Source organism: Orcinus orca, chromosome 11 (assembly GCF_937001465.1).
Source record: "Orcinus orca chromosome 11, mOrcOrc1.1, whole genome shotgun sequence".
NCBI lineage: Eukaryota > Metazoa > Chordata > Mammalia > Artiodactyla > Delphinidae > Orcinus > Orcinus orca.
In genome coordinates this window covers 69,469,191-69,486,554 of record NC_064569.1, presented here as the reverse complement: position 1 = coordinate 69,486,554, position 17,364 = coordinate 69,469,191, and the positions used below count along the sequence as shown (strand labels likewise).

At 38.3% G+C, this 17,364-nt stretch overlaps 1 protein-coding gene across 2 annotated transcripts in view; it reads right to left on the bottom strand.

Moving 5' to 3' along the window:
- Positions 1-17,364, bottom strand: part of NTS (neurotensin) — a 71,561-nt gene that overhangs the window by 10,221 nt on the left and 43,976 nt on the right. The window contains exon 2 of one of the 2 annotated variants that reach the window (XM_049694279.1): positions 566-768. In XM_049694279.1, the coding sequence (XP_049550236.1) occupies positions 566-638 (73 nt within the window). In that variant the 5' untranslated portion in view covers positions 639-768. The remainder of the gene's footprint in view (positions 1-565; positions 769-17,364) is intronic. The other variant, XM_004280610.3, reaches the window with a different exon arrangement.

Below are 17,364 nucleotides of genomic sequence, written 5' to 3'. Positions count from 1 at the left end.
AAATGTATTCTTAAAAGAGCTTGGTATTTTGTGTATTTTTCTAGAAATAATTTTCTACAAATAATGCTTTATTCATTTATTCATTAAACATCAATTTTCACTTTGTTATCTTAACATACACACAATTAAGAAAATAATATTTGAGAGGGAGAAGCCACCATGTCCTAAGAGAATGAATGAGGAAGAGATAAAACATTTCAAATGCAATCAGTTTTAATTATGGGTTTGCACTTTGACAGTCACCACTCCTGTACTTCTCATTAGAGAGTGACCAGCTTGATTTGTTTCACATGTTTTTTTTCTAGTGGTTACATTGCAAAGGGGAAATGAAGTGTTTCATTGAAATCCCTTTTATTACCTTGCAGATTTAAAAAGGAAAAAGAAATCTTTCAGTTCTTGTAATCATAAAACAGAGAAAGAAAGTATCCAGCTTCTATCACTAAAAAGGAAATCCAGAATAAGGGAGAAACTCTTCTCCCTAGATACATTAACGTTAAGTGGCAACACACAGTAAAAATGGAAAAAGAAATCACTTCAGGGAGTTGTGAAATGCAGCTGAGCTTACCTGAGCACAGACTCCAGGAGCTGAAAGCCAGGAGTATCATGCACACCAGTTGGATTTTCATTCCTGCCATCATCTTCTTGAGCCTTCTAGCAAGCCCAGTCCATAAACGTCAGAGACAGGCTGAAGGGGGCTCTCTAGTGCTTCCTCTTGCCTCCAGCTGAGTTTGGAAGTGACTGAACTATGAGAGATGCTTTGACCATTCCCTATGTGTATATATATATATGTATATATATATATATATATATGCAGGGGATGATGTCATGAGTATACAGGGATTATCTCTTCAGGATGTGCCCTTCATTTCCATCCCTCCCCTCCACTCCCCACTTCCTCCTCCCTTTCTTCTTTGTCCCCCCCCACCTCTCCCCCACTTCTGAACCTCCAGTAACAGCGACATCTTCCCTAATTGACACTGCTGCTCCAGATTTCCGGCACGCAGGAGTCATTCAAAAGCAATTCCATACAGAGCATACTGGAAAAGAACTTCCAGTACCATTCTTTCCCCATTGCCTCTTATTCTCTGACTCTAAGAAGTTGTCATTTTGATTTTGTGAAGCATGAGATCTGTTATTTCTAATATAATCAAAATCTCCAGGATGAATGCCTAAAATCAGTAATTCTTTAGGTTTAGAAGTTCTTAAAGAGTCAGGATTCTTTTCTGATAACCCATACTTTTGAACAAGTGTTTTGTGGTTTCAGGACTGATAAGGTCTTAGACAATACATGCTAGAAAAAGAAAGCAAGTGGAAGATAAGCAGAAAATCAGTTATAATATTGGGTTAAACAAAATAATTTAGAGAAAGGAGAGAGAATCAATTTTAAGAAAAGAGACTAGTAGCTCTAAGCAATAGGGTATTATTTCCTAACAAATTGAAAAGTCAATTTTAAGTAACTGAAAGGTTGACTGAATTATGTATGCTGATTTATGGTTGAGTGTCTTAGAAAGACAATTTCATGTTTACAAAACCCAACTATAATTTATTTGTTAGCAGGCAGAAATATGTATTATTGTATCACTGATTGCTGTTTTCCGATACTTTCCTTGTTTTCTGTCTGCATCGCTCTGCTCCTTTAGATTCATTCTTGCTGCCCCATCCTATTCAGTCTATAATCCCCTTTTCACTGGTTTTCGCCATTGTGTCAGATTTCTTCCCCTGTGATAGTGATAAAGATGAGACTGTACTTCTGGAACGGAGACAATCTTAAATAACCACCGTCCACCAGTCGCATTCTTAAGACCACATCTTCACATATTTCATGAGTTACAATGACACTCATTCCCTCTCCCGGGTTCTCAGAAGAAAATGGCTCAAAATGTCTTTTGGAGTGAAGTTTTCTTCTTGCATTAAGTATTTCAGGATACATGGCATGACTGGAAAAGATGGTGCTGTTAAAAATGTGAATATTTGAAGGTAAATGTGTCTGAGACTTGTTCACTTCTTAAACATATCAACCAGATAGTAACAATCGAGAAAAGAAGTCTGGATTGATTTCTACAGAGAGTTGATTTATATCATATGGTATATGTCTACGGAATTGACTTCTCCATTTTATCCTACACCTAAGAAGAGGGACTAATTCCAAACATGTAATAATAATTTAAAATAGCAAGGAGTCATTCATGTAACTTAATGTTTAGGAATTTAACAATGGCTGATATTTTTTACTTCTTTTAGTTTGTTTTACAGACTTACATACTACACAGCATTGAACACAACTCACTTGAGGAAAGTTTTATATGTAAAGGGTAATTAATCGGCAAAGAAATTTGAAATATGTACTCGATTTTTGCCTTTATGCCACTAGGGGGCGCAATAGATGTTTAAAAGGATTTTTATTTTCACTTGACTGATCACATCAGAATTCTGAGCATTATGCTTTCTTCTCATGATCAGAGCATCTTTGTGACAGAATCCTTTCAAAGCCACTTTAATGAAGAAGTCAAGAAATTATATATTCTTTGCATGATATTTAAATTAGTTGTTTTATGAGCTTTTGACATGCAAATACAAAAACAATCTTTTAAAATGTGTGATAGCAGCCTAATGGTAAAAAGAAAGTGTGAGTCCTATTTTTCTCAACTGACTTCTTTCATACATGAAGCTCAGGGAAATGTTGACAAAATTTATTCTTAATTAATTAGAAAGAAAGGGGGAGAATTAATAGTGGGAATTCTTGTTGTTTTAAATATATCACTTCATTAGCTGTCAATGTAGAAATGATAAGCCTGAAAGAATTGGGGGAAATGTGTTAGCAAATGTCAAATAATTGAAAATCAGATAGATGCTATACACTACCTTTTCTTTTGGGAGAAAAAGAAGATGTGTAACTTTTATGGTAAAATTATGATATAGATAAACTTTATTTACCTCTAAATGGTATTTTTAAAAACATCTGTTACACCTTTGCTTTTCAGCTCCAATGCCTTCGAGCTATAGAAAAGCCAATTAAACAATTTGTTTTAAGAGACAGTAAGTTACGTGTGGATATTTGCCTTTAAACGTATTTCAGGAAGTACCTCAATGATGCCTTTTATGCAGGATTTCAGGCACCTTTCTATGGAGATGGGTGAAATATCTTTATTCTAAAGCCTTTATGCCTAAAAGCCTTCTAATTTTTATTTAGCTCTTAAAATACTAATGAAGAGTTTGAACATTACCCTTGGACAACCTTCACGTGTTGGCCTTCTAGCTTGCGGTCACCATGAAGCAGCTAACTCTGAATAGGTTTTATCTTTTTATCTATCTAAATAGGTTTATCTGGGTACCTGTAGGTTACATTTCTACTGTAGGTAGATTTCTGAGCTTCTACTGTGACTTAAATCAGACTTTTGCTAGCTAATTACTTAAAAAAATCAACAGAGATGCCTGAAAGATTGGCAATTAGAAAGAGTGGTCTGTAAACATATTTAATTTGGAGATGGGAAAGTTCAAAAACTATTTGATAAATAGCGTGTCTTCAGTTTCAGATGATTTCTTCCTGTACCTTTGGAGGCTTCATCACCCCATTTATATACAGCTTCCTGGACGCGCCCATCTTTTTATACCGTAATCCCCAAAACTTACCCTGTGGTGTTTCTACCATCTGGAATCTGCCCTCCTTCTTCCCTTTGACCGCTCTGTCTCTCACTTTCTGACTTATCTTTAATTTTTAAAAGATTCTATTTTAGGCCTATTCAAGGTGAACCTTTCCAAGTTTGAATCCTAAAAGTTTAATCTACTTCTACTCTTCCCAGTTTCTGCTAGCCGTTTGTGGTAAACTGAAGGGGAGCAGAATGTGCCACCCCAAATTATGCCTCTTTGGCATATTGATTACTTGAGCTGGTTATTTTTAAGACACAGCCAAGGCAAGAGAAGCTCTGAAAACAGAGTAGAAGTTACCCTTTTATAAGGGACCTGTACGTTAATAAGGGGAATCTCTGTTTGAAAGGGTATCTCCCTCACTATACTACACCTGGAAGAGAAGGATGACTAAATCTCTGAAAACTCACCTCAGTGGAGAAGGCTCGGACTCTGTAACAATCATATCCTGGTTTACTGTGCTTTGCCTGATCATCTCCCATTAACAGGCCTTCCCCAAGCCCCTCCCCCAAATCTTTCTTTTGTCTTTAGCTAAAGATGGTGTTTAAGGTGGTGGGTTGGACCATTTTGGGGAACCACTCAGTTTTCCTGGGTATCTCCCATGGATACAGGAAGGGTACCTGGTATTAAACTTCTGTTTTATGTTTGTTTGTTTGTTTTTATTTTTGGCTGCGTTGGGTCTTCGTTGCTGTACATGGGCTTTCTCTAGTGGTGGCGAGCAGGGGCTACTCTTTGTCGCGGTGCACAGGCTTCTCATTGCGATGGCGCCTCTTGTTGCGGAGCACGGGCTCTAGATGCGTGAGCTTCAGTATTTGTGGCATGTGGGCTCAGTAGTTGTGGCTCACGGGCTTAGTTGCTCCACAGCATGTGGGATCTTCCCAGACAAGGGCTCGAACCCGTGTCCCCTGCATTGGCAGGCAGATTCTTAACCACTGCACCACCAGGGAAACCCTAAACTCTGTTTTTAACTGTTAATCAGTTACTATGGTGGCAATGGTGGTGTGGTCTCAACCAAGAACCTAGAAAGGCAGAGGGAAAATTATTTTTCCTCCCCTACAACTGTAAACTTCTAGAAGGAAAGGATGCTCACACATCGTTGTATATCCTCTTCTTCCAAGGCTTACAGAATGTAAGTGCTCAATACATATTCACTAGGTTGAATTGAAAAGCTGATTATTTAAAATTTCTGACTTGTTTTTCCATGTTTCCATTTGTAACATTCCTTTCAGCCACATCTCTACTTTAATTTCAATTACTAAAAACTCTTTTGTTATCATAATCTTAATATTTGATATGAGACTTTAAGTCAGTTTTCTGAGACTTTGCTCTAGTCATTCTTTTCCTCCCTGACTGGGGAAGTCAACATTAAAGATATTTAAGAAAGCACCCTGGGATCATGTGCGTTCACCAGTTGAGTGCTTAGGATAACTTGCACATTTACTCCATTCCTCTAAATGAGTCTCTGGTTTGGAACTGTGACTGTGATTCATCTGAACAAACAATGATGCCAATCTCTTTGTAAACTCAATTGATTTTTCTGTTCAATTAAGGTCCATTTTCTAGACATACAGACAGTTATATGCATGCACAGACCCACACCCACATATACTATCTTACACACAAAATGCATATAATCCTGTCCTTGGAGAGTTAGGTAAATGTAAACCAAATGTCCAATTTTCCAATCTATGTGTAATCATGCTTTGCCCATAATCTCTATAAATTCCCAGCTCATTTCCCTTTGGCTCTTCCTGTCTCTGCTCTTGCATCTGTATAGGTAATTAATTCGGAAAAATTGATGATGGATTTCTGTAGTCAAAGCGTATTTTGCAACTTAAACTCCAATTATAACACAAGCTTTGCCTGGGATTCACATGTTAACGGGTTGCCATATTTAACTAAGGATATTCCATATTGTAGGTACTGCTGATCTCACTTATAATCTTGTTTCTCATGTCAAAGAAAAATATCGATATGTCCATGAAATCACTCACCGCTATGTGTATTGCTCAAGTAACTGTCCTTATAAGCCTCCTTTTTGAGTAAGACCAAAATGAAAGCATTACAGGAAAAGTCCTTAACAATTTTCAACTTTTATTTTTCTTAGTTTTACAAATTAGAGTGTAACTATTTAGAGTAAAAAATGAGTTTTTTTTTTAAAGAAAAGCTTCTGCTTTTTTTTTTGTTGTTACAAAATCTAAGAAAATTTCTGTACCACCTGTAATACACAAAATAGAACAAATGTACTTGAGCTACCATTTACCAGAAGCAGATTCAGTGAAATACTGTATTTTTTCCTTATCTGAAGAAGATATTAGATGCTGAACTTGGAACATAACGGTTTATATTATTAGTCTTGGTCCTTGGTCTTATTATTTTTTCAATTTAGATTCTTTCCCTGCTGATCTTGTTAAATCTTATGCTGTGGATCCTATCTATTCCCTAGTAACCCCTCAATTTTCATCTCTGACTACTCAGATTGCATATCCAATCACATCCGCAGCAGCTCTACTTGGAGGATCATTAGGTAACCTTACTGTCCAAAATAAAACTTTTTTTTATTTGAGGTAAGAAGAGACTTTATTCAAAACAATTATTGCAAGGAAGGTAGGAGGACTATTGCAATAGAGAGATTGCTCCAATCATACATAGGTCATAAGATCTGCAAGTATCTCCTAAACCAGTAACTTTAATACAGTGTGAGAGGTACTGGAATAGCACACACCTAAGAAAGAGGCCTAGGACAGAGATGAAGGGGTGGTTAATTCTGCTGCTAGAGAAAGGTACAGAGTGATGGGAACAAGTGAATTGTGTCTTGAAAAGCAAGAAGTCATCCTCAGAATTAACAGTGGCTTAATTGAGGGCTTACCCCAGCCCTGTTATGCTAAATTGCTTTCCGCATGATCTCCTTTATTCGTCACCAAACTGTAAGTTGGGTATCAATACATTTCTGCTGAATTTGGACTAAAGGGTCTTCTGAGCAAAGTGCAGAGACACTGAGGCAGGAGGATGGCAGCTTTGGGAGCCAGCAGAGGAGCAGGGAGGGGGAAACGCCGAAGCTGCAGAGGTTCCTTCTCAAGCTCTTCTTTAGCCAATGCTCCCTGAGTCGTTGACTCCAAAGGAATCGTGGGTACACTGCTCATTCATTTGTGTGTCTCTTCGAGGGTCTTCTGTGAGCCCCGCATTGTACTAGGTGCCAAGGCTACAACCAGTGGGCAAGACAGCATGGTCCCTACCACCCATCGTGGAGCTTATATTCTGGTTAGTTCCATCCCAGCATGGTAAAGACAAATAAGAGGGTGCTGGGAGCGACTCCTGGTTCTGCAGGATGAAGGGGGCTTACTGAAGGACCTCAAGCTCAGGGTAGCTGAGCACCATCAGGGACGCACAGGTGTTGACATTGTCGCCCTTCACAAAGGACGTGTCCACACCCCTGACCCTCTGCCGGCCCGAGATGGCAGGTCCCGCTGCCACCACTCCATGTCCAGGTCCACAACAAGGGCCTTCAGCGGGGCTTGCTCCTGTTTCCAGAGTGACAGGGTTTCCTCTGGTGGTCATGGTGCGGCCCCAAGCACCCATAATAAAACCTTTGATTCCTTCCAACACTTTTCTAAAAATATCATCTTCCCCTAGTGCTCCCCATTTCAGTTACTAGCACCATCATTCACTGGGTTGCACAGATCAAATAGCTGGCAGCCGTTTACAACTTTTTTCCCTCTCCCCTACCGCTTCCAAGGGTGGAAACTCCCTAGGGTGCAGGTCTGCAACCAAAATAGATTCCAAGCCCAAGTACTTTTCCTTACTCCATTATCACCATCCAGGTCCAAGCCGTCATCCTACTATCACCATGCAGGTCTAAGGCATCATCACCCGCCTGAGCTGCAGCAAGAGTAACGTGAATAGTATACTTACCAACGGACTCGGTCCCTTTCAATGTAGTCACCACACAGAGAAGTTTTTTGTTTTTTAATGTAAATCAATTCTTACTACTCTCTGTGTAAAACCCCTAAAGGTTTCCTATTGTACTTAGAACAAATTCCTGACTGTGGCCTATATTACCCTGAGGGGGCCTCTGCCTCCCTCTCAGCTGTCATATCCTACCACTCTCCCCTTCTGTCTGTTTCAAGCATACTGGTCTTCTGGCTTTTTCCTAAACATGCCAACCTTTCTCCTCAGAGATCGTCAATGAATGTTGTAATTACATTATTGTTCAGCAAATACTCATCCCCTGCCTCTCCCCAGAGTGGGTAGAATATACTTCCCCACTCTTGATCATGATTTTGGCCATGAGGCTTGTTTTAGCTAATGGGATGTTGGCAGACATAAGGAAAACAAAGACTCAATATGAGTTTGCAGCTTCTGGCTCTCCCTCTTCCTCTTCTGCCATTGCCAGAAGAAGAACTTTTCCTGGGTGGTCCCCAAATGAGAAGAAACGTGAAGCACAGTCGAACTAGCCAACTTGCAAAACTGCAGTGTGAAGCAGAGCTTCCTGAGCTGAAGGCAGAATCACCCTGGCTAACTCACAGATATATGAAGAGAATTAAGTTATTTGTCTTAAGTAACTGAGTTTTAGGGTAGTTTGTTATGCAGCATTTTTGTGGCAATGGTTGACTGACATAACTATTTTAAAATATAAATTTTAAAATTTTAAAATCCCACTGCTACTTCATTCAATCTCTATAGTCTTTATTTGTCCACTTATTTTTGTCTTTTGTGAATAAAAGCAGGAATGTTTTTGTTTTTTGGTCTTATTTCTTATATTCTCAGAACACAAAACAATGCTTCTCCATAGTAAGGACTCAGTAAATATTGTTAACTGGATGAATTAATGAACTAGGGAAATTCTAAGCACCCTTCCCTGATAGTTTTAGGGTGGCTATTTCTCCTTCACCTCTCACAAAGACATTTTCATTCTCCAAACTGTGAACAATGAAACACAGGAAGTAAATCTCTTCTGGAGAGATTTTTAGCCAAATGGTGTAAGAGAATGCTTCCTTTCAAGAGAGTCTTGAATGTTATTTTTGACTGCAATTGACATTTTGTAAGTTATCATTAAGGAAGAGTGGGAGTATGGTGGTCCTACAGGCACTGTGTTGATGTTTCCAACGTGGTGAGCCAATGTGTACAGAAAGAATAAGGAGGGGCAAGTTGTTAGAGGCAGAGGACTAGAGTCAACAATATAGCATTCTGAGTCTAGAAACATCCACCGTAACCAATACCACAGGCCTCAGAGCAATCTAAAGATTAAACTTGAAATTAATTTATTGAAACCCTACTCTATGACAGGCAACGTGCCAGGTTAATTTGATTTCATGTAACATAGCATACTATGAAGCAGGATTTGCAGAATGATATCATTCTCATTGTGTTGGTTAAAAAAATAATAAAGCCATAGAGAGTTTAAATAAGGATAAGGGGACTTATTAAGTAGAGCTTAGATAGGACTGAACAGCTTTCATTTCTAAAGCAACAGCTAATCTTTGTAATATTAATACCGGATCCAAGCACAAGTCAAAAACAAATCTTGTGTTAACATGCTGTAGAAAATACTATGCCAAATAAAGACAGGCTAATATTTTTAACCTAAAAGTACATTTAGTAAAAAGTCAGATTGGACTCTATTTTCAAGTTGATTCTAATTCAACAACTTATCCTTGTTTTCCTCCCTTTCCAGGTTTAGGTGTGCTACACATATTAAACAAATGAATAAACTTAAAAAAAAACTCAGACTCCTTATTATAAGGGTTATGTAGAACCTAAATGGATCTGGATGCATTGAATTGTTTTAACTGGGGTAGTAAATTAGAAAGTATGAAAGAGGAATCAAGAAGTTAATTGAGGTTGCAACCCGTGGAGAGTTGTAGTGAGTGATCTGAAAAGAAGAACCCTTCCCACTTTGTACTCTGGGTGGAGGCACTAGTATGTATAGAATAAAAATACCAGACAAGCACTGTTGGGGTACTAGGCCATATTTCAATGTCATCCTAATTCATGAAGCCAAAGAATGTCGGAACTGAAAAGGTCCGTTATGGAAAAACCAGTCTTATATTATGCTTTAATTTTACAGAGGAGGGAACACAGACCTAGATACTCTAAGGGGGTTACAAATTTCCTCCACCTTCCTGCTCTTAATCACATTGGTTCTGAGTGCTCAGAGTCTAACCTCACTTCTTATCCCAGAGGAAGGTAATTCTTCAGTATCAGTCAAGCAATTTTGAGAAATTAATTTATCTTCTGTGAGTCTCTCTATTACAGTATAGCATCCCCACAGCAAGCTGGAAAACATCCAATGGGTATTAGTCACTATAAAATGGACTTTCCTTTTGGACAGGTCTCTGCTTTTTGTCTTTTTCTCTTATATAATATCTTGCTTTGGGCATTATCACGTTTTGTTGCTATCTTTTAGTAAACACAAATCCCTTAGCTCCTAAATCATAGACTCCTTACTCATATGATCTTTTGTCCCCCCTTCACTGTGCAATATCACCTTTTTTCCTATGTCTTCTCTGGACCTGAATTCAGATAAACGTGGTCATCAATTAGGTATCCATACTCAAACGCTTACAGAGACAAGCAGGTAACATGTCCTATTTAAGTCCTGTTTAAGGGGACCATCTGCTTGACACTGAGCTTCAGATGATTTTTCTGCATGTGGGAACATAGGCCCAACATGGCAAATCTTCCAATTTTCAGTATTTTCCAGAAATTCAGATTTTTATGGAAATGTCACAATCTTTAAATGCAAATATTTACTTCAATTTTCTCTTTTGCAATACCAAGCGGACAAAATGAAATGTCTATGTACTGAACTCAGCCTCAAGATCCACCATTCTGCTAATTCCTGGTATAAGTCTTATTCTGATAACTTTCTACCTGTGGCTTTAAATTCTCTGGTCTCTATCATCATCTATAAAATAAAAATAATTACTATCTAAAAGATGGTATGCATATATCACAAAATGTGTATGTAATACATACTAAATAAATCTTAACTTGTGCATCTGATTATAAGTTACACACACTCTTTCCATTTATTCTTTTTTTATAAATTTATTTATTTTATTTTATTTATTTATTGTTTTTGGTTGTGTTGGGTCTTTGTTGCTGTGCGCGGGCTTTTCTCTGGTTGAAGCAAGTGGGGGCTACTCTTCGTTGCAGTGTGCGGGCTTCTCGCAGTGGCTTCTCTTGTTGCGGAGCACAGCTCTAGGAGTGTGGACTTCAGTAGTTGTGGCATGTGGGCTCAGTAGTTGTGGCCCACGGACTTAGTTGCTTCGCGGCATGTGGGATCTTCCCAGACCAGGGCTCGAACCCATGTCCCCTGCATCGGCAGGCAGATTCTTAACCACTGTGCCACTAGGGAAGCCCTTCATTTATTATTTCTCCTGACTTTCTACTTTGTATTCACATATTTTAATCTTTTAAAAATCATTCCAGTTCTTTCCCTCTTTTGTTTTAATGGTAGTCCAATAAATAACTTTTGTCCTCCTGTGGCTTGTTTTTTTTTTGCGGTACGCGGGCCTCTTCACTGTTGTGGCCTCTCCCGTTGCGGAGCACAGGCTCCGGACACGCAGGCTCAGCGGCCATGGCTCACGGGCCCAGCCGCTCCGCGGCATGTGGGATCTTCCCGGACCGGGGCACGAACCCGTGTCCCCTGCATCGGTAGGCGGGCTTTCAACCACTGCACCACCAGGGAAGCCCTGTGGCTTGTTTTTAATTGAGGTATAGTTTACATACAGTGAAAGGCATAGATCCTAAATGTAAAGGTTGATGAGTTTTGACAAAAGTTTGAACTTGTGTTATTCAAAACCCAATAAAGATGAAGATTGTTTCCTTCATACCAGAAAAATTTCTCATACACATCCCCAGTAAATTTCTGTGACATCACAGGTAAACACTTAATTTTGCCTATTTTTGATCTTCATATAAAGGTAATCAAACATTATGTACTTTTTGGTGAGTGTCTGCTGTTCCTAGTTTGCTGTAAGTTTTTATCATGAATGGGTGCTCAATTTTGTCAAGTACTTTCCCACATCTATTAAGATATCATATGAATTTTTCTCTTTCTTTCTATTAATGTGATGAGTATTTGTACTCATTTTTTAAAATAATAAACCAACATTTTGTTACTGGGATGAACCTTGCTATGTCTTGTCATATTATCCTTTTTATATATTGTTGTATGTGTTTTGCTAGTGCTTTGTTAAGGATTTTTGCATATCTTTTCATGAGAGATAGTGTTCTGTAGCTTTTCTTTTCTTGGAGTATACTTGACTGATTTTGGTATCGGGATTATTCTGGTCTCATAAAATGAAGTGGGGAGTGATCTTCCCTCTTATATCTTCTGAAAAATTTGTATAAGATTGGTACTATTGTTTTAACTTTGGTTAGAATCTATCAGAGAAAACACTTTGGCCTGGTGAGAAATTTAAATTTTGAAATTCTTTTATTTTTAAACAAATCTACTTCTATTTATATGTTCTATTTTTTTTCCACCAGTCTAATTTTATCTAAACTAATCATGGAAGATGACATATGCTTATTTGTAAGTATTTTGATGTGGGTCTGCAAGATTCTGAGGGCGTATCACAGACTATTTAAGGCATGGATAACCAACAGTTTAAATGAACATAAATGCTAAGACCAACACTTCCCAATAATTGTCTTTCATCATGATCATTATAGGAAGTTGTCTACTAATTCTGACAACGTGATCCCAATACCAGTTTGAGATGCTGCCTCAGTATTTCACTGTTCTTAAATGTGTATATGCAACCCGATTGAATTTTCCTTGTTTTAGTGATTAGTGCCCTTCAATGAATTTTACTAAATTATCTAAGTTATCAGACTTATTCATATACCTTTTTTAGTATCAATAATATTTCTTTATTATCGTTTTATTGCTTGGAGGCTCTACAGCAACATTCTCTTTTTCATTGTTGATCTTATTTGTGTTTTTCTTTTTTCTTGATCAATTTTGTTAGATATTTTTCATTTTTATTCAACTTTTCAAAAAAGCAACTTTGGGTCTTAATTTTTTCCATCATTTGTTCTTTATTTTATTGATTTTCAGTCTTACCGTTATTGTTTCCTTTCACTTACTTTTGGTTTAAATTATTCTTCCTTTTCTTTCTTTTTAAGGTTAGGCTGAGGACGTTAATTTCAGACCTCTTCTTTTTTTCAAATATAAACATTTAAATACATAAATCTTATCAGATCGTGGTTTTAGCTGTTTTTCACTAATTCTGATTAAGTTGTATTTTCATTACCATTCATTTAAAAACATTTTCTAATTTCCTTGTGGATTTTTCTTTGATTCACAGAGTGCTGGATCCCACCTGATGAGTTCCTGATTTTGTAGATCAGGTTGGTGTCAGAGAATCAGCATTTCCAACGAGTTCCCAGGTGATGCTAAGGCTGCTGTTCTGAGGACCAGATTGGAGGGACCACTGCTCTCAGGCACAGTTCTTATTCTCAAGGGGTGGCCTTTCTGAAGATTCTTCACTCTAGCAGTTTGGAAATCCGATTTCTTCCAGCATCTGGCTACTTCCAGAATCTCTGTTCTGCTCTCATTCTCCCAACAATTATTCTCTGCCTGGTATGTGGAGTCAAGCCTTGTACATCATTGCCATGTGTTTGTTTAGTCAGATATCTGGAGGGGCCACTATGCAGATTTCTGAGGCTCCTCTGTGCAACTCCCTCATCTCTGCTACCCTGTGCCATGGAATACAGCAGCCTCAGCAGCAACAAAATAGAATCGCTGTTTTCTTTGGCCGGCAGGTTTGCTGCCTTCTTTGGAGCCTCTTCATCCCTGTGCAGCAGTTTGAGACGTTCCCAGGCAGAAAACCAGAGTAAATGTGGGACTCAGCTCAGGAGTTATCGTTCTTTCAGGAATTATAGTTATATGCTGTGTTTTTTCCAAAGCCTGAAAAGAGTTGTTCCATATATTTTATCCTATTTTGTTGATTTTTATGTCAGGAAGATAAACCTGATATTCATTACTCTGCTGTGTCCAGAACTGACTGTGTACATACATCATTCCTGCAATCCCTTACCCTCAAATGAATGAAAGATGTTCTCTCAAATAGCTAGTTGCTTTTCCTTTCTTCCACTTCTCATTTTCCACTCTCCAACTCCTGCTCCAATTGTAAAAGACACAGCACAATATTCAATACTTGGAACTCAACTAAAAGGGACCATCAATGAACTAGAAGTAATTCTCTAAGTAACACTTCGATTGAAACAAGGTAAATGGCAACAAACCTGATGCAAAGAAATCTGTTTTTCGATTGTTGATTCATTTTAAATTCATTCATTCAATCGCTTATATTTATTGAACATTGACTTTTTGTCAAACATTGTGCTAAAGATTGGGAATTAAACAATGAGTAAGAGAGACATAATTTTTTTTATTACAGTTTTAAGAGAGAAAGTCTGAAAGAAAAATCTCACGGTGAAAAAAAGAACATTCCAACTGCCTAGATGCCAAGAGTTCTCTTTGGTTGGTGTCTGTCTTCGTGAATTCACCATGGTTTAGGATCCAGAAAAATAATCATGTCTTAGTTCTAGATATAATCAAATCCTAGGCAACTTAATTCACGATAACTGAACTCACCGAGAGTAAAGTACTTTAATCAGAATAGCAATCTCTTAATTTATACTAAGGTCTCTAACTACCCCAGTGTCTGCTCTTACACCCTCAGACCAAGGCATTCTTTCATTTTACACAAGTCTATTATAATCAGCAATTGCTTTGTGAGAATGAAATCAGCACAAAGATTAAATGATAAGAATGGTTTCTGGCACCAGTCTCTGGTAATCTAATACTTCACCTCCACAGTAATAATAGCTAATATTTATTCAGCCATTACTTTCTCACAGCATTTCAGTGTGGTACATACAGTTATAATCCCTGTTTTACAAATAGAGATACTGTGTCACAGAAAGATTGAGTACCTAGTAAGTGGCAGAGCTGGGATTCAAACACATGGAGTCTGGCGCAAGACCCCAAGTCCTCAACTGCTCTGCTACAGGGCAATACAGAGTCCAATATATCAAGATCTGATATATTGATTCTTGGGATGGGCAGTACCTGTATTGAGGACACATTTCTTTCTTTCTACTTTTCTGTGTTTCAGTGGCTGGCTACTGTCTCTTTGACTAAGATATTATTTTTTTAGATATGATAATGAATTCAATAAAGTTTCAGTAAAGTTTTTCAGGTAGTTTTAATCTCCTTAATCCATTATTATGGATCTCCTCAATGCATTATTGTTCATTTATAGGGTGATCTCAGTCTGGAGCACTGTGGGTGGTGTCTGCATTCAGAAATATTATATTTGGCTTTAGCATCTTAAAAAATTTAATTTATTATGCGTTTAATATGGCAAGATTTCACATTAAAAAAAATCAAATTTTCATGGATTCTCTTGAAAAAAAATCATAAAATTTAGAATTAATGGACCCACGTTTCACATAGTTCCAATCTGCTAGAGCAGTCCAGGCCACTGTATTCGTTAGCATCACCTGTTAACAACTTCAGGCATTTTCCTTAGCAATCTTTAATATGTAGCTTAACTTGAAGGAAAATAATTTCTGATATCATTTCATCAAACTGTATATAGCTCTAACATTACTTTTAATAGGGTTGTCTATAAATGGAGTGATTATTTATATTTCTTCTTTTTTCAAATTTAGTTTTTGTTTTATACTGGAGTATAAATTTACAATGTTGTGTTAGTTTCAGGTGTATAGCAAAGTGATTCAGTTATACATATATCCATTCTTTTTCCCACAGAGGTTATTACATAATTTTTTTAATATAAATTTATTTTATTTATTTTTGGCTGTGTTGGGTCTTTGTTGCTGCACACAGGCTTTCTCTAGTTGCGGGGAGTCGGGTCTACTCTTTGTTGTAGTGCACGGGCTGCTCACTGCGGTGGCTTCTCTTGTTGCGGAGCACGGGCTCTAGCTGTGTGGGCTTCAGTAGTTGTGGTGCGTGGGCTCAGTAGTTATGGCTTGCGGGTTCTAGAGCACAGGCTCAGTAGTTGTGGCACACGGGCTTAGTTGCTCGCGGCGTGGGGAATCTTCCCAGACTAGGGCTCAAACCCTTGTCCCCTGCATTGGCAGGTGGATTCTTAACCACTGCACCCAAAATTATTCCCCAAACAGAGCATTTTGATTAAATACCCACAAAAAGTGTATGCCCTGGAAAATACTGGGAATTATTATTTTTAAAATTTGGCCAGTCTAATGTTTAAGAAGGTACTTGACTTTGTTGTTTTATTCAGCATTTCTCTGGTATCTAGTAAGTCTGATTATAATAATTGTTTAACTGTGTAATAGTGTGATTTATAATAAGAAATATATATTTGGCCTTTGTCCCCATTTCTGGCTCAGAGGTCCTAAAACCCTTGAATTTACTAAGTGAGAATGGTAAAGATGTCTGTCTTTTTTGAACATAAACGAGGTGAATTTTGGACCCCACTGAAGGATGGGCGGCTGGCTGCCAGGATAACCAACCATTTGTTTTAAGGGTTGGACCTTTCAGTCTCCTGGCCTCCACCACCTCCAGGGAGGGGAGAGGGGCTGGAGACTGAGTTCAGTCACAATGAATCATTCATACCTATGTAAGAAAGCCTCCAGAAAATCTTTAAAGGATGAGGTTCAGAGAGCATCTGCATTGGTGGACACTTGGCAATGTGGGGAGAGTTGAGCACTCTGAGAGGGCATGGAAACTGTGCCCTTTCCCCATACTTTTCCCTATACTCTCTTCTACCTGGCTGATCCTGAGTTATAACCTTTTATAATAAACCAGTCATTTAGTAAGTAAAATTGTTTCTCTGAGCACTCTAAAAAATTAATCAAGCCCAAGAAGGGGGTTGTGGGAACCTCTGATTTACAGGCTGTTCATCAAAAGGATAGGAGACACCCTGGGTTTGTATCTGGAGCCTGAAGTGAGAGGTCAGTGGAGTCTCGTAGGACTAAACCCTTAACCTGTGGAATCCAATGCTATCTCTGGGTAGATGTGTCAGAATTGAGTTAAAATGTTAGGACACCCAGCTGGTATCTGCCTGGAGCATTGCTTGGTGGTGTGCGGGCAACTCCCCCTCCCCCATATGTTGGAACTGTGATCAGTAGACAAGTACTCTAAGAATTTACCCCAAAACTTAGCAGCTAAAAACCTTTATTAACTCGGACAGTTTTAAGAGTCAAGAATCTGAAAGTTGTGTCTCAAGATCTCTCATAAGATTTCAGTCAAGCTATTGGCCAGGGCTGTAATCTCTGAAAGGGGTGGGTGTCATCTGCTTCTGAGCTCACCCATTTGGCCACTGGCTGAAGCCTTCAATTTATCATCATGTGGGCCTTTCTAGAGGGCTGCTCACAACATGACTTACCCCAGAGCAAGACAGAAGATACAGCCTTTTTATAACCTAATGTTGCAAATGACACACCATCACTTCTGCCATTATTTGTTAGAAGGAAGTCACTAAGTTGAACCTACTGCTGTTCGTTAGAAGAGTGTCACCAGACCTGTCAACACACAAGGGGGAGGTGGGATTAAGCTTTCACCTATTGAAAGGAGGAGCATCAAAGAATCTGTGGACATATTTTTAACACTTCAACAGTGAGCTCCTTTAATCTTTCTGTGAATTGCCTGTTTATAAGAACAATTTTTTTTTGAATTGTAGTTTTAAGGCTCTGTTACATGTGAAAAATCTA